Genomic DNA, 23,153 nt, shown 5'->3' with positions numbered 1-23,153 from the left:
ACAGCTAGTCAAATATTCTCACAACTCGATTTCCGTACCATAAATTCTCTGTTCCTACTCGAATCATGATGGTCACTTGTCTCCAGTAGAATATGTGGGTATCACCCATGGGCAAGTTTACATATTATACTTCCGTGGGGAGTTATGGTGGGCTAATGCTGACAGGCATATTAAGACAGTAGTCTACAGACACTCAAGCTGCTTGGAGAGGGATTAGGAGACAATCTGAGACATCATGGTATTTTCAGTTGATCAATGAAACGTCACGAACATTGCTGCTTCACCCATGTAGGGACAAGTCATCCTGGTCTCAACCGATGCTCCAAGGATTGGCCTCAATTGACATATTCACAGGATTCAGACAAGGTGTCCTGGTTCAGCCCTCAAAGGACAGGCATGTTGCTTCTCTAATGCAGAGAACTCATATTACTGTTACAGGTCCATACTTGAATAGTGACGTCACATCTTTTCCTTAAAGACACAACAATGAAGACACAAATTTTCTAGTTACATTATTTATTTCCTTGCTCATTTTTTGTATAATGTATTTATTTACAAAATGTCCTCATCACATCAAGGAGCATAACACCCCTGTACATTTCATGCCAGGCGCCCGACCGCCCCACTGCAGCCTGTCTGTTAAGGCGTGAATTGATTTGAAAGTTAGTTGACTGCAGTAAGGCGCGAGTCGGTACCTGGTTACGTACAGCTACGTACCACTCACTGAATCCTCTCACCATGTTATTATCTTTTCCTCAAAGCTACGAGAACTGAAAGGGTCATTGTCGCCATAAAATATTTGCTCCAGAGAAAAAAGATTACAGCAAAACTTTTTGGGGGCAGTCCCCGAGTATTCAGATATCGAGGAAACTTGGGGACAAGAGAGGTTCTCAGTTCAATTCCAGTTAATGTCCGTCAGTTTAATCTGCGGGTTCATCTTAAGGATCCACTCGACATTTTCTTGAAGCAGCGTCATCTTGTAATGGCGTGAAATATTCCGAAACGTCATCACGTTTTGTGCAAAGTTATTGATGGGTAGGGTCGTCGTAAAATCACCGGCACATTTACAGTAGCGGGCCATGTTCGCCTCCTTGATCTGGAAAGACAAGAGTATAGGGAGACTGACCATACCACAGGCAGACGAGATTACAAATGTATGTTAACTTTTGAAAACAGCAGACGTCACCACATGTACTCCTTCTTCTTGGTGTTTAACCCTGCTTTGTATTGGCCACCAGAAACACAGGCAGACGAGATTACAAATGTATGTTTACTTTTGAAAACAGCAGACGTCACCACATGTACTCCTTCTTCTTGGCGCTTAACCCTGCTTTGTATTGGCCACCAGAAACACAGGCAGCAGATGTGATATTGTAATAACACTCACCCCATGGCATTTCATACACTTGAGATCCTGCAGCAGATAAGCCATGGACTTCCTCTGCACTGCGTCGATTAGCTGTCGTTCAATGTCGTCCACATTGTACTCAGACTTGCACTGAATGCATGACCACACTGACCTGAAACACACAAGACTGTTCACGTGTTGTACTGAATGCATGACCACACTGACCTGAAACACACAAGACTGTTCACGTGTTGTACTGAATGCATGACCACACTGACCTGAAACACACAAGACTGTTCACGTGTTGTACTGAATGCATGACCACACTGACCTGAAACACACAAGACTGTTCACGTGTTGTACTGAATGCATGACCACACTGACCTGAAACACACAAGACTGGTCACGTGTTGTACTGAATGCATGACCACACTGACCTGAAACACACAAGACTGTTCACGTGTTGTACTGAATGCATGACCACACTGACCTGAAACACACAAGACTGTTCACGTGTTGCACTGAATGCATGACCACACTGACCTGAAACACACAAGACTGTTCACGTGTTGCACTGAATGCATGACCACACTGACCTGAAACACACAAGACTGTTCACGTGTTGTACTGAATGCATGACCACACTGACCTGAAACACACAAGACTGTTCACGTGTTGTACTGAATGCATGACCACACTGACCTGAAACACACAAGACTGTTCACGTGTTGCACTGAATGCATGACCACACTGACCTGAAACACACAAGACTGTTCACGTGTTGTACAACACAAAGGAAGCATTCATGGTAGAGTAGCTAGTGTTTATCCTAACACAAATGTCATACAACCTTATTGAGAGAGTACCTGGTACATGTCCCTGGCCGATTGGAATTAACCGAGATGGTTCATGGATTCTTCTTTATAACGTTACGAAAGCAGAATATAGAAAGGAGCATTAGAATGCCTGAGATTGGCCCTTGCCCTTTCTGGAGGGAAAAACACACGGGGATGAAAGATGTGGCCCCCTTATTCTTAGATCAGAGACAGAGGCAGTGATCTCACAGAACATATACTCACATGTTAGCCCCATCCTGCAGCAGATACGGATCACGGCACAGATCCAGATTGCGCACGTTGTTGCAGTGTTTACAGATCACCTCTGGCAGGATGTACGACAGACACGGGTCCTGGAACTCGGCCGTGTTTGAGAACTCACCAACTCCTATCAGACGGAGGAGATCTCGTTTCATTTTGTCCACCTGGATGGTGATGTTGAGATCTAACGATAACACCTGAAAATATACATATTTTCCAGGATTCTTTGCGACATCTTCATGGAATATTAGCAACAACCCCTCCACCTTGCAGAGGCTAACCACCTCTACGAGGGTTGACCACCTCTCTGAGGGTTGACCACCTCTCCCGAGTTAATCCAACCTCAGATTCAAGGCTACTTCTAAACTAGGCCCTTGAGAACCAAAGCATACATCACAAATGTTTTTAATTCTCGCGTATGAGTTGGTATGCATCCCAGCCCCGATTCTTCTGCCTCCCCCATTTTGGAACTTAATAGGTTGATCCTTTCCTCACCTTACAAACAGCTTTGATGAATTCAAGCGCTGGGTTGGTCAGGGGCAGATGTGATCCGGGGAGTTGGGGAAACTCGGCTGCCAGGTCGGCGCCACCTACACGACCGCCTGATAACTTCTTCTGAACCTTCTGAGTGATCCTGCAGAACAAGTTGGACTGAATTATTATCTTCAATACTCCTTTGCCGGTTGTCAACTCAGTTCCCGGCTTTTAGGAATTTTAGAATAATTTTTAGGAATTTCTCCATCTATTTTAGGAGATTTTTAGGAAGTTTTAATTCATTTTTTGGACTTATTCAAGATACATATGTACAGTACTGGTACTTATCTCCATGGAGATATTGATCAGGAAACAAAGACTCGCAAAAATGTCACAATCTTACGTAAACATCTGTTGCGTCATTTCATTCTTGATCAATTCTTGTGAGAACTCAACCGCTGCAGGCGTTGTTGAACTATCAGTTGGTTTCTGCGTCTGTGATTGGCTGTCCCCTCTTCGCCTGACGGGCGTATTCCCGGGCGTTAACCCACCGTGCTCGTCTTGCAGGTGGTTGTAGACAGATAGCACGTAACCGGCGATCACCATCTGGAATAGAATTTCAGGTCAGGATCTGTCAAACATCAAAGATCTATCTTACCGGCAAATCTAAAACCCCGTACACAGGGTTCAGCCTAAGAGCTGCAGCTAGAAAGGTCCTCATTTCAGTTTAGCTACATGTATGGGAATAAAGTCATGACCAGACAAGGGTTTGATCAGGACCCTTGGACTCTGGGTCTTTCTCAGATCTCACAGACGGCCAATAACGCACCGTGAAGTTCGTCTGACAAGCTCCCGCCTGCGGTAAATAATGCGCCAGATTCCAGTTCATCTCAATATCCGGCTCATCTGATTGGCCGACTTGGTCATCTGCCTGTTCGTTATCCGACTCATCGTCATCACTGCCACGTTTCTGTTTCTGAGAGGCACCATCCTCGTCTATCTCCTGTGAGAGGGAGTTTGGGAGTTTACCTTTGACCCCACCATGGTTAGCCTATAACGAGAAAGAAAAGAGAGGCCTCTCAATTACATCCTTGGGACACCCTGCTTTCAATAAATACCAAAATAATTTTGACTCCCCTAATTTGAGCGTACACACCGGTCAACTGTATGAGGCATTCTGTAAGGTTTGAGCAGACGACAGCTTGCAACAATGACTTACGTTATCCAGCCACATCAAGAACTCCCAACACTGTGAATACGTGATATCAATACTATGATACAGTTCTCGCGCACGGATGCTGTTTGTGATGTACTCGACGTAAGCAATCGCGTCCGAGATATTCCTCTTCTTTGTACACAGAATGAGCCGGTTGAAGTTTGCGTAGACGACAGTGGAGCCGAGACGTTGGAACTCTGCGATGAGCTGCATGAACAGCTTCTTCATCAGGTTGTGTAGAGTTTTACGGAGGGCAGGTTCATAGAGGAGAGAGCTTGGTGTGCGCAGCCAGCGGTAGAAATGGATGATCTGGTGGTCGGCGAAGGCGTTGTGGTAGGTCGTGACGTCACGGATCCAACCGTGGACCATGCTTTTGAGGATCCTGTAAAGAACGAGAGAACGATCGAAATATGGTGGAGGTATTTCACGCACCTGTGCCTACTCAACGAATCACTGAGTAGCGGATCCAAAATGGTGGCCTGAGTTGGCAGTCACAGAATGACATAGTTATGTTGACTTCGTCTATTCCACTTCTGACAAATGTCATACGTCTAAACTGGGCTGGCATGGATGAGCCTGTGTCTCTCTCCATATCACAACTGACCCCAGCCTCCCTCTCACCTGAATGCTACTGTGCAGAGTGCCGTCTCATCATAGCTTGTCAAAGATGTCGCTGCCCCCTGTCCTGACATCATCTCCTCGACGGACTGCTGTGGCATGATGTCAAAACTCATCGTAGAAGCACCTTCGAATTCGTTAACCTTGGCAGACTAGAAGAGGAATTTTGAACTAAGTGTTATAAATGTTGACAAAACATTTTGGTTTTTATCAATAGTTTTAAAATCCAGGTCATGCTTAGGGGAACTTGATAATGATAAACACTTTAGCACCAGAAGACCTGTCAGTGCACATTCAGTTTCCATCCCAACACCACCAAAATGTAGATCCCATATCAAGCTCCGTACAGCTATAGGATAACATACCTCAAGTAGTGTATTGATTGGCAGACTGGCCATATCAAGCTCCGTACAGCTATAGGATTACCTACCTCAAGTAGTGTATTGATTGGCAGACTGGCCATATCAAGCTCCGTACAGCTATAGGATTACCTACCTCAAGTAGTGTATTGATTGGCAGACTGGCCATATCAAGCTCCGTACAGCTATAGGATTACCTACCTCAAGTAGTGTATTGATTGGCAAACTGGCCATATCAAGCTCCACACAGATAGTCGGGTAGGCTCCAGACTTGTTCACCTCCACAATGTTGCTCTCTTCTGGCTCCGTCACGAGTCGGTTATCGTCTGCTTCCTTCCCGCCTAAATCTGGCCGATCGGTCGGCGAACACCACATGACGTGATTGTGCTTTTGAAGATGGCGCGCGAAGAATAAATCGCAGCCGAATAGCGTGGAATCTTTAGGAAGGTTTCCGACGGGGATGTGAAAGTAGCGAGATTGTTCAATCATGGCTTGTAGGGTGAGGTTGGCGTTGAGGTAGTGTTGGATCATGCGGCGTACTCCGTGACGTTGCCAGTCTAGCACGTTGTAGAGGCTAGAGCTGGAACAGACGGTAAGATCTTATGGAACCGGGTTCAGGCAGACGGCGTCCAGGAGGACCACATGGCCACCACTGACAGGAGGCTGGACCCAAGTTGAGAGAACGGCCCAGGTCAGGAGGAAGTGGAGATATGTTGTTGGTGACCTATGCTCACTTGGAGTAACAGGGTCTAAGTCAAGTGAGTAAGCGAGGGTTCATTCGGCATTAAAGGTACAGACCCAAAGACAATTTTATGTCATAAACTTGCTGTGGGCCAGAAGTTGTGAACAGGCCAGTCAATACTGGACCTGAGAATAATATGATTGAAAAAGGGTAGTTTTTAGTAAGAGAATTTGGCCCAAAAGGGTTGAGATGATCAAGTTGAAGTATCTCCCACAAACCTACCTATCGGTGACGTGGATCGGCACAAGTGGAAAGTCTGATAATCCCGGCATGCTCGTCGACAGGCGGGACACATCTGAAATAAAACACACTGGTATAATATTATCTGGAACTCTCTACGATGACGAAATACTTGACAAGTTCTTGACTGGCAAAGCTCTATGATATTACCATCACCTACCGTAGCATGATTGCACAGCGATGTAAGCAGCCCCCCTGCTCTCCTTACATTGGGAGAGTATTTTCTGGACCGCCCTGTAAGCACTCCTGTTGTCCTTCTCGACGTACACCTCGAATGTGTGGCCGGCAGGAGGCAGGAGATCCTCGTTACCGAGTTTGCTCAATCTGTGAAAAGAAATGATTCAATTATTGCAACTTTCATACAATTCTTGATCCAGTGAACTTGGGTGTATCTACCATGGACCCATCATAGATTCTTTGATGGAATGTCACTTACTGGGAGTACACAGACTCTAGTTCTCACCGCCTCATAAGAAGATGAAATCTCAACTTACTTGGCGCTGTGTTCAGCATTATACGCAGCAGTCAGGTTCGACATCTGGTTGGCCTTATCGACGACGACCACGGAGCCCTTCCTCTGATCCGGGAGACAGATACCGAACATAGTCTTGCCCGCACTGACATGGTGGTACAGGTAGATGTAGTTGATCGTATCGGGCTCGAGGTACGAGTATTGGGCGAGCGTCTTAAACTCCAGGTTGTCCATGTCGAAGGTGTCGGCATCCTGGAAGAGATGAGAGATTTACACGTAAAAAACACATGTCATTGTGAGCATTCAGTGTTCTGCTTCTGCTTGGTTAGCGGGGGTTGGAAGAATCCAAACTCAATGACGCTGCATTCTTGGTCAAGTAGTTTTGATAACTCATATCTGACCGGTGTATAGTGTTGTATGTTACATTCGCCTGCTCTCAACATCCCTGGCTGTTAAAAACATTAGTCACACGTTGACATGAGTGAAAGAAATAGACAACACGATGATTTCAATGACAGAATAAAACGATAACTTCATGCATGGCAGATACTTTTCCCAATTCAAATCAATCAATTTAGTTTCTCCCTAACTAAATATGTCAATCATTCTTACCCTTCCGACGGCCATCCTGGCGTGCTCCCGACTGACGGTACAGATACACCCCAGTCGCACCATACAACGGAAGATGAGAGGGACCTGTGTCTCGTAGACTCCCTCGATGTCAGGTGAGGAGAGGTCAGCGCTGATCTCACTGGAAGTTCATTCAATGTTTACAATAGGTTAAACTGAAGTGCAGTGGAAGAGAGGAGCGTCTGACTAGTGATCTTGGGGTCTTTGCTTGTCCCGGCATAGACACCAGATACAAGGTTTCAGTTTCAAAGGACAACACATGGTAGGGTGGCCATCAACTTAAGGTTGGGTGGGCACATAAAGGAACCCTTTACAAAATTCTAGACCAAGGAAGGGTGATAAGCTGCCAAAGTAGGGTGGGCTGCCCTGACAAATGGCCTTGTGGAGAAAGGGTCACTCACTTGATGTGTTCCTGATAGACATCCTCTGGTACCGTGTACTCGTACAGATGCATTGTGGGATGCGACCGCGGCAGACACTTGGATGTCTTACGCCACATCTCACCAGAGTCGCCCTCTTTTGGTGACTTCTGATTGACGTAGAATATCCTTGGCACGTTCAGATTCATGGAGTGTAGCTCTGAGCCAATCAGAGCCCAGAGACGATATTGACCAGGTTGATTCGTCTCGGCAAGCTACATGAAAAAGAAACAAAAATCTTAAAGGTGAAACATGATTTTGTCAAGTTTCAAGTCAATATTGCTCCAGTGGTCACAAGACGTTCCACCATCGGCCAATGACGCTATTTGACCTCTGTGACCTTGTGAGAGAGATATGTATTGTAATTGAACACTGAGCTATGAGAGATTCGATCATCTTAAGAATGTTTGCGGCAGCTCTCACCTGTATAATCTGCCACGGCATGTTAAACACCGTCTGAGCCGTCTTCCGCAGGAAATTCCCAAGACCAGTATTCGGACCGCTCCTGATTGCAGTGCCGCCCCCTATGTTATTGTTCTTTGAATCGTCGACTTTCCGCCTCTTAGCAGTGCCGCGTCGCTGTTGACGCTGGAGAGCCCACTTTTTCTTCTGATAGACGACCCATTCTTTTCTTTCTTCCTAAACATTAAATTTGACCGTTCAATGTAGATAATTTTCAGATGAAGGTTGTTTTCATACTTTTTATTCATAAATTTTGTTAGAAGGATTATCTTTTGGTTTTTCCAATAAAAATTTTTTTTCATAATTTATTTTGAAAATCAGTTATTTGCAAAAAATTCAAAAATTTTTTTGCAAAAATTCTAAGAATTTTGTTGGAAGGATTATCTTTTGGTTTTTCCAATGAAATTATTTTGGTAATTTTGCCCAAAAAAACGCCCACGAAAATCAGGCGTTTTACAGTAGATAGGTAGATAGATACCTTGGTCTTTCCCAACGGAGGTGGTGGGCCCAGGACCTCCCTCCAAGACATCGTCATATCAGCATCCGTGAAATCATCATCAGCCTTCGATCGTTTGCGCTTTGTACTTATTGATATAGGTGTCGCCACGCTCTGCCGAGACACACCGAAATCTTCCATGTCCGCAACCGACGGCCCAGCATCCTCCTGAGGCGGTCCGGGTGGTAAGATGGATTTCACCGAACGCACCGATGACGTGAACATCTCACTGATGCGTTTCTGTTTGAACACGTCATTTTTCTCCAGGAGTTTTTTGTGCAGCCAATCAGGATGGGCGACCCTGGGCACCGGGTTGGCAACTTGCTGCAGCGCTGCGGGTATCGTGATGATTTTTGCGATCGTGCCGCCGAGACGCTCAATGTAGTAATCCCAGTCCAGAACCTGGAAATAACCAATCAGAAGATTGAATTAGAGTCATGTACAATTTGTTTATCATAGCATCACCACTAAGGGCCAGCTAGCTTTGGCCTACGAGATGCTCTTCATTTCCAAACTCCTATCCCTAAAGCCAGGCAGATTGTACCCTATATTAAACTAGCTGATGGCTAACCAACCGGTTGCATCAGAAAGAGGATACCAGCCTCGAACTTTAAGATGTCCAAAAGTTACAAAACACAAACACCAAACTTACAGCGCGGATATCAAAATCACTCCTGCCGGGATCCTTCAACCACTTTCTCAAGTAGTGCTTCTTAACGCTCGGCTCTGCCTGGAAAATAGCCAGAGGAATGGCACGTTCTGTAACAGGGGCGCCATCTGGCTTCTTGGAGATAATGAATCGACAACTGAGACCAGCATCCTTCACCATCTGATCACCGAGGAATTCAGCCAAGCGTTTCGCGGTGCTGATGGACGTCGATTTCTGTTCGCCGTAGTCTTCCAGTTTTCGTGACATGCTGCGATTCTCGGCGATCAGTTCGAAGAGTTCTGAGTCGGGCATGTTGGCAGCCTGCCAGAGAAACAAAAGAACATCACCTTAGAATAATAAGTGCCAGGTGCAACAAGTACCAGTATGGTAACGATATTACAGGACGCCCAAACTTTCTTCAAACACAGGTAAAACCTTGGACCCTTTTATTTTAAACACTTACTGCCAAAACGACGGAAAACTTTTTTCTTCTGGTAATATTTTTTAAAAAGCAAAATTTTCATAATTTTTGGGGCGATGACCAAATTTTCTTTGTTTTTTCCAATGAAAAAAAAATTCCGAAAAAATTCCGAAAAATACAATTTTTTTCTGAAATCTTATTTCTCGCAAAAATTCACAAAAAATAAAATACCAGCGCAGATTTAGCGGTTAAGAGTTTGTTTATTTCATACCTTGCTATACAAGACATCGAGCCAGTAATCAGCCACCTTCGCCACGGCAGCGTACGTCTCCTCCAGTGTCGCCCCCTTCAGGAAAGCCTCAAAGACGGACGACTGGAAGATCTTGATGAGCTGGAGCTCACCTCGTCTTTTGACTTCAAATCCCTGAAAACATGTTATGATATCAATCTCTTTACTTTAAATCCCTGAAAACATGTTATGATATCAATCTCTTTACTTTAAATCCCTGAAAAAGATGCGACAATATAGGAGAGAGAAAACCCTAATACAAAACTGGGGTAACCCCCCGTCAAAAGTCCACCCGAGTTGCTAGGGACAGGCCCTTGTGGCGTTGCTAAATATCGAGACCAGTGCGGGCTTTATTGCAAGAATGGCCAGCCAAACCAACACACATGGACCCATAGCAGACATATTCAACCTTGGTTTCTGGGTCGTTTGAATGACCAGCTAAAGAGGCGCCGATCCAACAACTGAAGAAAGATCAACAAACCTTGAGCTCAGCCAACGAACCATCAAAATTGAAGACAGCGTATCTTTTCTTCAGCTTCTTTCCCTCTTCTTTAGATGCTGGCAGGATCATGGCCAGGTACGGCCCATCCACCTCAAAAAATATCGAGTTCTCACTGCGCATTGTGTATTTCAACTTGTCGGGGTCTTCTAGCTCGTGGTACTGATGGTTGGTGAAGGAATCCTAAAGGGAATGAAAATCCTGTTAGGGGATGTTGGTTTGGTTGCACAAAGCAGCAGGTTAGTGAGAGTCATCAAACGGGGGGAAACAAGCCGATAACATCACTCCACCAGACTTCTCAAACAGAACATGCAACTCTACAGAAATCGTTTCGGGTGAAATTTTGCAGTCCTGTAGACCAACCAACCTCGACAATGTGTATTACACTGAAGCTTACCTTCACCATCACATTGAGCATAGCACCTGGGTACGAGATTGTTGTTTTGGGTTTCTTTGGGTACGTGGACTTGATGACGTAGTTCTCTGGAAACGTAGCCGGCATGACGCACCAGATGCCATCGGTGTCTAACTCCAGGGGGCGACCTATCTGTTCAACGATCTCCCGAGCCTGGGTGATGATACTGGCTCCGGTGTAGCAGACGATACCTGCCATCTCCATGCAGTACCACCGCGCGCTGAAAATGGAATTTCACCATATTTTTACAACTATTTGCCCCAACTCGCAAAATATGTGTCTGAAACAATAATTTTTGGTCTGAATTTTGAAAATTCCAGGTTCTATAAAGAGCTGGGCACAGATCTTTCTGTTTCTGTTGTGAAATTTACACCCATTCAAGTGGAAAAGACATGAAAATCCTCAAAAAATGTGAAAACTTGAGAACAATTAGAAAGCTCCGACTGATTTCTGTTGAACCTTGGTAAGAATATGATATCCCCAAATCGCTTTGAACAGGGAAACATAGAGAAGCGCTAATAAAAACTCCATATTATTTGATTATTTATGGAAGACATACCCTTTCCTCATGACATATCCATAGAAGGAGTTGAGGATGCACTTGTGAGCGAGCTGGAGTGAGTCGTACAGGATGGCCATACCATTGGCCTTCTTGGTCTCCACGGCATCTTTCCTCTCTTCAGCCTCAGCCAGCTTCCGCTTCCAAACCTGAAATCAGATCGATCAATCAATCAATCAATCAATCAATCAATCAATCAATCAATCAATCAATCAATCAATCAGATCAATCAATCAATCAATCAATCAATCAATCAATCAGATCAATCAATCAATCAATCAATCAATCAATCAATCAATCAATCAATCAATCAGATCAATCAATCAATCAATCAATCAATCAATCAATCGAAATGATTGAGATGACAGATCAGAAATAATATGGTCAATTCTGCGGTATGGTTACCTCCAAAATATTGGAAGAGGCGCATATCATGATATTGTAATAAAACTCTCCAACTCTACCTTTGTGAGGCCTTTAAACTCATACCGTCGGTCCCTGAAGGCCCTCACGGTGTCAACATAGAATGAATTCTCCCGCTGACAGATGGTCGAGAACCTCTCCTCCACCTTTGTCGATTTCACCTTCCTGTAGGCCTTCTTGCAATATTCCGACAGACGTTTCTTCTCCAACGTCGCCTGTTCCTCTTTTGTCAACTGATGAAATGCGCGTGGTTGCCCGCCAGGGAACACGGATGGGAATTTCTCATTTTCCAATTGCTGCTGGATGCGGTGATATTCACTCCGCGACGCTGGCATCATATCACCGCGCCACATCCACTTCATCTTACGCTGGCACTCGGAGCCAGGTTTGTTAAAATCACATGCGGCGCACGACTCCTCATCAACTAAAGCAGACGGCTGCAGTCGATTGGTTAGAATGATATTCGGGTACATTGCACCGACGTCCAAATGATATATGATGGGGTTTTCAAGTCTGTTTGGACAGTCTCGTAACTTTGATAACTTCTCTATGATATCTGTGCAAACTTCATCAAAGTTTGTGACCGTGTCGAATGGAATCTTTTCCTCATTCTCGATCGCATGTCTCATCGTTCTTTCCACTTTGTCGATCAGATTTTGAAAAGCTTCCGGTACCTGGCGCGAGAAAATGCATTATGTTTATTTTTGGCCAATGGGGGGGGGGGGGGGTCAATGTTTGATAAGCCAGTAGGACAATGGGAATTGAGGCCTAGGTGCGAGTGGGCTGCTTTGTATGAAGACAATAAACTGATGTATTAGGCTAGGTCTGAATTCTTTCAACTGCAAGACAATTTCAGACTCTTTTCACAACAATGTGAGATGTTTGCTCAAAGCACTTTGTCATCCTTGAGTTTTCAATCGTGAGCACCTACAGAGTTTTCACCTAAAACTAACAGGAAAGAACTAAGTACCTCGGAAGGGATTTGAACCCAGGATCTCTAGGTCTAGAGTCCGGTACTCCAGTAACTACGTCACCAGTTAAACGAGGCTTACCATTCTAAACCTGCAGGGAATATCGGCCCTGAACACCCCCGACTCGATCGCCTCCACATGACCTCCGATGTACGTCTCGTTATCGAGAATGTGTCCATCATCCGTCATCTTATTGAAGACCTGCTCCTGTTTATTGGGGAAGATGATGTTGGCGTGGAACGCTTGCACCATGAGGAGAGCCTCACAGAGGGTACCAGAACCCTTACGCAGAACCTGCAAAGAATAGAGTGACATTTTCGATTTGAGTATCATATTATATCAGGAGGTTGATCTGCTTTCAGTAGACTCAATGACCTGTGTGTGCTGCAATGCCCCACACTCACTGCAGTGTCATCAAGTCTGCATGTGACATGGACAATTTATTATCTAAAGTTCCCGAGATTGGAGTTGATTTCGGACTATAAAACCAATGATTTTATTTTGGTTACTCAACAAAATGAGCAAAACCACTATTTAATGAAGTGATGGCTGCCAGCTATGCAAATAGTCCTACCTCATCCGGCTCCATTGGAATAATGGTCCCCAGGGCGAAGATGAATGGATGGACATACTTCAGGTACAAGTAATAGGTGGCGACAGCATCTGAGACAGAATATGTGGCCATCACTTGCGGTTCCTCGGCAGCCATCCGACACATCTGTTCAGGGTCCAACTCGACCGGGTCATAGCGCAGCTTGGCTTTGGCGACGGCCTTCAAGTTCTGACTACCAACAGGGAGATAACTATCACGCTTCACCCATCTGAAAGAAGTCATTATGAGAGCTAATTGGTACATCACTTGATAATGGACTGATCCTTGACCACTGAAAATGATGACAATCAGGGATCAGTAGGCCTACAACTCAACATGTCTTGACTGAACTGACCTAAAAGCATCCATATGTATACATGGTCTTGACTGAACTCACCTAAAAGCATCCATATGTATACATGGTCTTGACTGAACTCACCTAAAAGCATCCATATGTATACAGGGTCTTGACTAAACTCACCTAAAAGCATCCATATGTATACATGGTCTTGACTGAACTCACCTAAAAGCATCCATATGTTTACAGGGTCTTGACTAAACTCACCTAAAAGCATCCATATGTATACATGGTCTTGACTGAACTCACCTAAAAGCATCCATATGTATACATGGTCTTGACTGAACTCACCTAAAAGCATCCATATGTATACATGGTCTTGACTGAACTCACCTAAAAGCATCCATATGTATACATGGTCTTGACTGAACTCACCTAAAAGCATCCATATGTATACAGGGTCTTGACTAAACTCACCTAAAAGCATCCATATGTATACATGGTCTTGACTGAACTCACCTAAAAGCATCCATATGTATACAGGGTCTTGACTGAACTCACCTAAAAGCATCCATATGTATACATGGTCTCGACTGAACTCACCTAAAAGCATCCATATGTATACAGGGTCTTGACTGAACTCACCTAAAAGCATCCATATGTATACATGGTCTTGACTGAACTCACCTAAAAGCATCCATATGTATACATGGTCTCGACTGAACTCACCTAAAAGCATCCATATGTATACAGGGTCTTGACTGAACTCACCTAAAAGCATCCATATGTATACATGGTCTTGACTGAACTCACCTAAAAGCATCCATATGTATACAGGGTCTTGACTGAACTCACCTAAAAGCATCCATATGTATACATGGTCTCGACTGAACTCACCTAAAAGCATCCATATGTATACAGGGTCTTGACTGAACTCACCTAAAAGCATCCATATGTATACATGGTCTTGACTGAACTCACCTAAAAGCATCCATATGTATACATGGTCTCGACTGAACTCACCTAAAAGCATCCATATGTATACAGGGTCTTGACTGAACTCACCTAAAAGCATCCATATGTATACATGGTCTCGACTGAACTCACCTAAAAGCATCCATATGTATACATGGTCTCGACTGAACTCACCTAAAAGCATCCATATGTATACATGGTCTCGACTGAACTCACCTAAAAGCATCCATATGTATACATGGTCTCGACTGAACTCACCTAAAAGCATCCATATGTATACATGGTCTCGACTGAACTCACCTAAAAGCATCCATATGTATACATGGTCTCGACTGAACTCACCTAAAAGCATCCATATGTATACAGGGTCTTGACTTGTATTCTCCCATACTGTCCTTTTGAAAACCAATCTCTTTGAAGATATCAATCTGATGAAAGGCAGCTCTATTCTCAACGAACGGCCTACAGTAAAGTTGAAAAGAGAATGAGTTATGTTCAAATAAACAACAGAATACAACATGTAGATTGCTAAAACTGACAGATGGAATTCGTCGACATGCAGTATATTTCGGTGACAAATCGAAACTCTCCAGATTCCAGCTTACCAATCAAACATGTCACCGTTGTACGTCACGAATATATTCGGTTTGGTTTCCAGGATGTGTTCAATGAATCTCTGGATCGTAGAGATCTCATCTGGTTCATTGTAAACAATGAATGGACCTTCAAACTCCGGCCGAGGTGTGTATTCAAAGTCTTCAACATCGTGTGAAATGATTTCTCTGGAATGAAGCAGAAAATTGTTTCGAAAAATCTACAGATTCAAGCAACTCAAAGGATTTGAAGAACTGTTTGCTGACCAGAGGTATGATAGTAAGAGCGTTAGTTTGTGATGCTTGATGGGCACCAATTGGCACCGAGAGCGTCAGACAGCGCTGGTCATACCTTTGCGTACAGCGATGCTCTAGGAGTGAACAATAGCCGACATAAAGATGCACACTGTGTTCTTCGTCAGGGTTGGTGAAACGGAGTATGGGTCTGTGTAGCAGGGTTCAAAACTAGGGTGAAGGTCGTTTGTTGAAGTGAGTAATGATACTGATTTACAGGCCTAGTTTGACCAATACGCACAACTGGTAATAGTGCTCTCTCACTCACCTATTACAGATGAGGTAGCCTTGTCCGTCAATCATGTATGATATCATCATGATCTGGTCGAAGGCAGCGTCCGGGAATTTCAGCGGTGATTTGGTTGTCTCGATGTCGTACGCAAGTACAACAGGGTCCTGACGGGAAAATGATGAAAACAATATTGAGGTGAGAGCTGAGCGTCAACTTGAGGATATCATAAGCTCCATAAATAGAAAGTGAAACTTCTTCCGGGTTTCCTCGGCACTTAGAGGTACTCTCCTCCAGAGGGAGGTGCTATCCTCAACGGAGTATTCCTCCTCCAAGGCAGGATGAGCGGTTTTGTGCCACTACAGTTAGGTACTAATTGGGTTTGTTGGCCTAGTGACGCCGTCCTCTGCTGGTGTGTACTTTAAGGTTTATAAAACGTTTTTAACACCACTCACCGGTTGTTCCACTAAGTCTTCCCTGTGGCGTATCTCAGGCGTGTGACCATGACCTTTACACGCATACCAGTGGCCGACGTTAATCTTCAGATCAATGGACACACGGACATGATACGGGACGTCGTGTTCACGGATGTCGATTATGTTCTCCATCTGGTCGGAGATTTTCTTCGAGGAGGATTGAACGGTTTCTTCTCCGGCAAGATGTCTGAAAGGCAATATTAGAAGATGAGGGAAACTGCATCTTTTGGGATTTCAGTTTAAAATGTAAATGCATTTGTATCATTGACAATTTGCATTATGAAAATGGTTAAAAAGCTTGATATCTTACGCAGTAAGCATGGTCGTGTAAAAGTCAGAGTTTTTCTCTCGTTCTTTATTCTTCCGAACAGCGGGGTTGATTTCTTTCTTCACTTTCATGAGGTCGTCGACATTTAGGAAGGAGAGCTTGAGGTAGGTCCTCTTCAAGCCAACTAAATGGTTATGCTGGAATAGATATTAACAATTCACACAAGATTCAGGTTAAGAATAATGAACTGCAAGCAGAGTTTTAACTAGGACATTATCAGCCCTGTATATTGGACGATTAGTAAGATAAAGTAGGAGGAAACTGGAGACCCCAAAAGAAGCTTACACTGTCTAAGCGAATCGGCCTCACTTTGATTGGTTTCACCGTACTTCTGTCAACCCAATTTGTTTTTTCTGGCATAAAACAGGACTAATGACCCCTGAATGTGTGACTACGCCCCCTTGTGGATCCGTTGTGCTACTACGCCACAGAAATGGTCAATGCCACTTTCGTGAAACTCACAAGATCAAGATCCTCTTTCGCAACAAGTTCCACCTTCTCCAACTTGCTGGCGTATTTCTTCTGTAAGAACGATGCAACTTCACGTTCGCAGTCCTTCTTAGCGGCAACGTAGAAGTATGGGCGATACGGCATCGATATTTTAAACCTGGCGCCGTCATCTTCTAAGAAATAGTAATCGACAGCACTGATCAACCGTTTGTCTTCGTCCAGGATGTCCGTCTAAAAGTCATAAAAGTTGTTCGTTAAAACTTATTGATGGACTCTTTTTCTGATAAGAATAACACAGCAGTGATAAAGATGATTGTAATGGCTCTTTAGTACAACAATAGTCATTGCGCTCAGCAGCTGGGCCTTAGCAATATCACTCGCAGCCAATGAAAATGCACAAAACTGTTTGCCTCCGCTGTGTCAGTCAAATGTCATGACATCCCACAGCTGCGATCAGTCCTTACTCACCGGATGCATGTTAATGAGCCATCCTACTTTCTCTTGAGGCTCCTTGTATCTTTCAAAACCAAACTTGCCATCAATTTCATCATTAACGAGGGTCCTCTGATACTTCTTTTCACTCGCATCTTCACGACTGTCAAAGAAAATAAACAACAATCTTCATTGTCCTTGGCATTGCTGGTGTCACGGATGTCACAAGGCTACAGACTGCTCATTGGGTGTAGAGCCAGTACATTTTGTGTCAGAGACAGAGTGAGGGGCCCATGAGGCTTTTACGGTATGTAAACAACAACAACAACCACAACTAAAAGCACACAAAATAAATATTTTTTCACCCAAAATATGTTTACTGAGAGATAAATAAAGACATTAACCTTGATTCTCCTCCTTGCCATTCTGTATCTTTGTCAGATCTATATTTTCCACTGTTCTGTAACACCATCCTGATTTATTTGAAGCAGAAAAATGAGATTTTGTCAGTGAAAAACTGTAATATTTTCTACACGTCCACCATCTTTTTCATCTTTGGCGCGAAATATGGGTCATACTAAAGAGCGTCCACCAGCGTCCACCAGGTTTAAAAGCATATTTAAAGTCATCAAAATAACATCTAATGGTCATTAACGAAATAAGCAGAACATTTTTCAAATTTTCTGATCGTTTCATGACATTTGTGTGCTAGATTAGCGAGTTGTTGTCTAAAATGTACCAGCGTCCACGACCTTGTCAGCGGCCATGTTGGATTTGACCTGGAGGAGAAGGGCTTCCCAATACAACAGGATCTAGGAGCCAAATATCATGAAATTTTCAGGAAATATGTTTCATGGTGTACTTATTACGTTTATGGCTACTAAATTTTAATTTGATTATTATACCTGACTTTTGATGACTAAACCTTGCGGACGCTGGTGGGCGCTGGTTGAAGCTGTTTAGGATGACCGCGAAATTTTTACTGCGGAGAAAATAAATCACGACTGCAAGGCAAAAAGAAAAACTTTATATAATCACATACGATAGTTGATGAAATGATGAGGAATTATGTCTCGAATATTGGACAAATTTGTTTTGGTCAATTTTCAAAAAATATTTTTTATATATTGACGAATCAGCTCGAGCGATTCCGACCACTACGTCACAGTCAAATAGACAGCATGGCGTCCAACCTGATTTGCCGGATTCATCCCCTTGTTTTATTCAGTATTGTAGACTCATTCGAGCGCCGAAATGAAGATGCTAAGCGAGTCATCGGGACTTTGTTAGGTACTCTTCGGAAAATACCAGAAATACGAATCGATTCTCCTGTAGTTCTTCGAGAATTCATGTGTGAAAACCGGCATGTTTTCCATATGTCAGTAATCTCATAATGTGTACAAAATGTACAGTGACCGTGTACATATTCTAGACTACTGTCGTGCATATTCTACAATGTACACCTACACAGTCGTGTACATCATCGACAAAGTTCATTTGGATGCTGACCAGTCATGAGTTTCAAAGGGTCCATCCAAATGACGTTTTGTAATACTCCAATCCAAGGATTGAAGGAAGGGTTTGTTAACAAAATTATCTGTTTTAGACTTGATGATGATATTGATGTAAAACGGCAAAAAATCACAAAATGTTGAGAACATTTGTTCACATGATCTGATGTGCCATGAGCCAAGTGACCAAATATTCTCAACTTTTTGTGATCATTTTTCTCCTTATTCAGAGTCTAAAACAGGTAAATTTGAACTGTTGCTAGGCATATGGTTAAAACATGAGTTATTGTCTGGTGTCTTTTACCATGAAGATCTATTGTTAAGACGGTTTGTTGGTCCAACCCTAGGTGGTACCGGCATATCTGTCAAGGGGCCTATGAACAAAAATGAGGTAGCATCTGACATATGAATGTTTTCTGTCTTCTTCAGGTGTCCTCGATAAAGGTTCTGTCGAGGTGACCAACTGTTTCACGGTGCCGCATAATGAATCTGAGGATGAAGTCGCCATTGATATCGAGTTTGCCCGCAACATGTTTGAACTTCATAAGAAGGTTAACCCATCGGAGGTCATTGTGGGATGGTGAGTATAAAATGTCGAGAAACTGGAATATTTGGATGCAGTTTCCGTCAAATTTTAGTATACGGGGCTTTCAAACTACTAAACAAAGCCTGTTCGGGCATCAAATTGAACCTGGAGGTGCCAGAAATCCACCAGGCTGTCTTGGGGGGGGGGGATGTCAGTGTGGCCCAATAGAGTAGGAGGTAGGGTGGTGAGCTGTCACGGTAGGCCGCCCTGACAAATGGCCTGGTGGAGAACACTTGAATTCCATCTTCTCCTATTTCAGGTACTCAACAAGTTGTGAAGTAACAGAGCACTCTGTTCTCATCCACGAGTACTACTCGCGAGAAACCAAGAACCCTGTCCTGATGACGTTAGACACGTCGTTGAAAGGTGCCAAGATGGGGATGAAGACTTACGTCAGCACAAAGATGGGTGTCCCTGGTAAAACAGTCGGAACAATGTTTACACCAATTCCTTTAGAAATCACGACGTATGAGCCAGAGAAGGTTGGGTGTAAGTACACGGCATGTACCTTGATCAACAGCAGGAATCGCTATATGCTTGTGGTTGGATAATCAAAACCATGTAGGAAGATGATATTTAATGATGTGCAATTTGATGATGGCAACTGCTAACTACTGTGTCTTGGCAGCGGAAAGTTTGGGAATAATGCCTTTCATAACTCTGTTGGCTTTTAATATTCAAACTTGATAGAAAGAAGTCAAGGCTGAAGTGTGGTTGTGATGATTTCTTGATAAATGCTCTGATATGTTGTTTTCTTTGTCCAGTGGAGTGGCTCCAGCACGGTAAACACAACCCTAAGAGGATCACCAACTTGTCCACAGATCTTCAGCAAGTGGCTGGTGCATGTGCTAAACTTCAACAAAAGTTGGACCTCGTCTTGAAATATGTTGATGACGTGCTGGTAGGTGTAAAGTGTTAGACTATTAAGAGTACTGCAATTATAGAATCATTCTGGAGACAAACATGGATTAAAGTGTTCCCATCCTGACCTCCAAGTTGTGTCCTGAAATTCAACAAGACCGATATGGTCTGTGTAACTGTAGTCATTGTCTCACTGTGTACTAACTTTTCATTGCTTCAACATTACAGAGTGGTAAAGTGCAGGCAGACAGCAATGTGGGTCGTGAGCTCATGGAAATGATCAACAGCGTCCCGCAGATTAACAGAGAAGATTTCGAAGAGATGTTGAACTCGAACCTGAAGGTTAGTAAGCCTACCTCCAGTGTTTTCCACAAGGCCATCTGTCAGGGCATCCCACCCTACCTTGGCAGCTTACCATCTTACCTTGGTCTAGAATCTTGTAAAGGGTTTCTATGGGGTCACCCTACCTTACATTGCTGGCCACCCTTCCAAGTGTCGACCCCTTGCAGATATTCATGTATAGCTCACAAACTTTTGTTGAGTCATGAAAGAATGCCCGCATGAACCTCAACTGATCCTTGCATTTTGTGTTCACTTTAGCCGCTTCCCTCGTCTAATTCATTTCCTTCCTTACTATTTCAGGACTTACTGATGGTAGTGTATCTTTCCAACCTGACCCGAACCCAACTAGCAATAAATGAGAAACTAAGCCTTGGAAGTTAATGAGAAGCAGGACCTCGTTTTCATCAGAATTTCTTGTTAAGAGAAGTTTTTGGACATTTTCTATTCAACGTGTAAATTCTATATAAAGCCATTGCTGTCTTGACTTGATGAGAAATAATAAATGGAAAATATATCGAACACATTATTTTCTGAGTATTTTGGAGAAACATGGACAGTTTTGAAGGCAACTTGTTGAACTTCTATCAACAGGACAGCCTGCTGGTCAATGGTAGGTGTTGTTGGGGGCTTGGGGTAAAGTCACACCAGTTTTCCCTGGTTGAGACTAAAACAACATGTTGTTGGTCTAATGCCATATCTGGTTGTGACTATTGTCCTCCCTGATGGAGACTGAAGCTCTGTCCGTTTGATGACCAAAACTGGTTGTGACTATCGTCTTCCATCGTTCAGGCGGAGACATCAAGTCGATGTGATGTCCCAACTGGTTGTGACCATTGTCTTCCCTCGTTCAGAGGGACACATCAAGTCTGTGTGATGTCCTAGACTGGTTGTGACCATTGTCTTCCATCGTTCAGAGGGACACATCAAGTCGGTGTGATAGTCCTAGACTGGTTGTGACCATTGTCTTCCATTCCAATTTCTTAGCTTAGATGGCGGTACCTGACAGTGACGAATGATGTGCCGTGTTTCTAATATTATACTATTGGTGGGTGTGCCATATGCTGCAGGGTGTGCCATGTTTCTACTCGATGTGCCTTGTCAATGCAGTGTGATATGTAGCTACAGAGTGTACTATGTCTCTGTTCGATGTGCCATCTCTGCTGGGCGTGATATGTCTCTACTGGATGTGTCATGTCTATCCAGGGTGTGATATGGCGCTGCAGGGTTGCACTATGTCTCGTTCAGATGTACTTCCTGTCGACATGGTGTATCGTCTCTGCTGGATGTGCCTTGTCTCTAGCGGATGTGCTCTTTCTCTTCTCGATGAGCCATCCCCAGACACCAGTGCACCATGTTTCTGTACAAGGTGTGCATCTACAGGGTGTTACATGTCTCCTCCTGATGTGCCTTCTCGCCACGCAGGTTGTTCCATATCTACGCCAAGTCTCTAGATGGTGTCATGCCTCTTCTCGGCGTGTTCGGCCTGATTTGGATGTGACCTCTCTCCCTATGAGTATAGTCGCGATACGGTGATGTTGGTGATGCAGTCACATCGGCTCTCACATCGTGTGGGCAAGACGGCAGTGCAGCCAGGTCCCATTCGGCTTGTGGTTCTGACTGTCTCGCATGATCTCTTACCGTGTCGGCAAGACGGTGGAGCTGCAATGACCGATGGATTTAGTCTGGTTGTGACTATCTCAATATGCACACTGTGCCGGCAATACGGCGAAGCTGCCAAGGCCGACTCAGTCTTGTTATGACTTTCTCTTGTCTCCTACCTTCTTTGAAAGACGGAGAAGCTATTCCTCCCTCGCTCCCCTGCCGTGGACCAGCAGTACTACATGAAACGTATACAAGACGTCCCGATGGGAACAATGCAGCAAGAAACTGACGGGTATATAAACAACTTGATAGGTATAGTATAACTAAGATAAACCGCATGATTAAACCAGGTTCATATTTGCTTTGACTCAATGAATGACGGATCTGCGGGAGCTGGTTCAGGGGTTCCAGCTGTAAATCGTCCCCCGCCCTAAAAACGGGCGATATTTTTCATTTTACGCAAATGCCTAGTTCCAATTTCTTAGTATAGATGGCGGTACCTGACAGTTACGAAGACTTGTAAAGATATGACACATATGGATTTACCGTGGCTCTATGTTGTTTATCTGCTGGGGAGAACCATGTTCTTCAGAAATGGCTTTTGCCAATGAGACAGTAGACCGGCCTGGCCCTTCCCTCTAATGGATGTTCCTTTTCGCTACTTGGTGCGCCTTGTCCCCAATTGTATCAGGTTCTACGTGGTGCCCCATGTCTCTTCTGGATGTGCCCTCCCCCTTCATAGCGCACCATGGCAGTGTTGCTACATAGTGTACCAAGTCCATAAC

At 44.0% G+C, this 23,153-nt stretch overlaps 2 protein-coding genes across 2 annotated transcripts; one reads left to right on the top strand and one right to left on the bottom strand.

Annotated features, from left to right (window-relative positions):
- Positions 1-590: 590 nt before the first annotated feature.
- Positions 591-17,962, bottom strand: LOC135502415 (DNA polymerase epsilon catalytic subunit A-like). The gene is made up of 32 exons (XM_064795232.1): positions 17,871-17,962; positions 17,503-17,629; positions 17,047-17,265; positions 16,567-16,721; positions 16,236-16,443; positions 15,820-15,947; positions 15,270-15,446; positions 15,007-15,126; positions 13,374-13,620; positions 12,881-13,093; positions 11,870-12,502; positions 11,406-11,554; positions 10,829-11,066; positions 10,414-10,614; positions 9,915-10,067; positions 9,226-9,543; positions 8,556-8,975; positions 8,039-8,254; positions 7,598-7,830; positions 7,179-7,317; positions 6,589-6,818; positions 6,255-6,418; positions 6,077-6,149; positions 5,314-5,692; positions 4,757-4,905; positions 4,139-4,517; positions 3,749-3,970; positions 3,323-3,525; positions 2,941-3,079; positions 2,428-2,642; positions 1,388-1,520; positions 591-1,096 (listed from the first exon to the last, which is right to left on the bottom strand). Exons 1-32 carry the CDS (start codon positions 17,936-17,938, stop codon positions 896-898), a joined length of 6,849 nt encoding a protein of 2,282 aa, XP_064651302.1. The 5' UTR covers positions 17,939-17,962; the 3' UTR covers positions 591-895.
- A 677-nt stretch (positions 17,963-18,639) lies between these two features.
- LOC135502398 (eukaryotic translation initiation factor 3 subunit F-like) lies at positions 18,640-21,285 on the top strand. Its single transcript, XM_064795204.1, has 6 exons — positions 18,640-18,756; positions 19,407-19,557; positions 19,823-20,052; positions 20,328-20,464; positions 20,653-20,766; positions 21,067-21,285. The coding sequence occupies exons 1-6, from the start codon at positions 18,648-18,650 to the stop codon at positions 21,145-21,147; spliced, it is 822 nt and encodes a 273-aa protein (XP_064651274.1). The 5' UTR covers positions 18,640-18,647; the 3' UTR covers positions 21,148-21,285.
- The last annotated feature ends 1,868 nt before the right edge of the window (positions 21,286-23,153 follow it).

This window comes from Lineus longissimus, chromosome 18 (genome assembly GCF_910592395.1).
Source record: "Lineus longissimus chromosome 18, tnLinLong1.2, whole genome shotgun sequence".
NCBI lineage: Eukaryota > Metazoa > Nemertea > Pilidiophora > Heteronemertea > Lineidae > Lineus > Lineus longissimus.
Note: the sequence above shows the minus strand (reverse complement) of the source record. Positions and strands in the feature narration are given on the sequence as shown.

Excerpts from the sequence above, each read along its gene's own strand:
- LOC135502415 (XM_064795232.1), bottom strand. The coding sequence starts at position 17,938 with ATGGTGTTACAGAACAGTGGAAAATATAGATCTGACAAAGATACAGAA. Across the intron at positions 10,068-10,413 it reads GTTCGTTGGCTGAGCTCAAG|GGATTTGAAGTCAAAAGACG; the intron begins GTTTGTTGATCT and ends ACATGTTTTCAG. Across the intron at positions 1,521-2,427 it reads CTGCAGGATGGGGCTAACAT|GTCAGTGTGGTCATGCATTC; the intron begins GTGAGTATATGT and ends TGTGTGTTTCAG.
- LOC135502398 (XM_064795204.1), top strand. The coding sequence starts at position 18,648 with ATGGCGTCCAACCTGATTTGCCGGATTCATCCCCTTGTTTTATTCAGT. Across the intron at positions 18,757-19,406 it reads AGTCATCGGGACTTTGTTAG|GTGTCCTCGATAAAGGTTCT; the intron begins GTACTCTTCGGA and ends TGTCTTCTTCAG. Across the intron at positions 20,465-20,652 it reads AATATGTTGATGACGTGCTG|AGTGGTAAAGTGCAGGCAGA; the intron begins GTAGGTGTAAAG and ends TCAACATTACAG.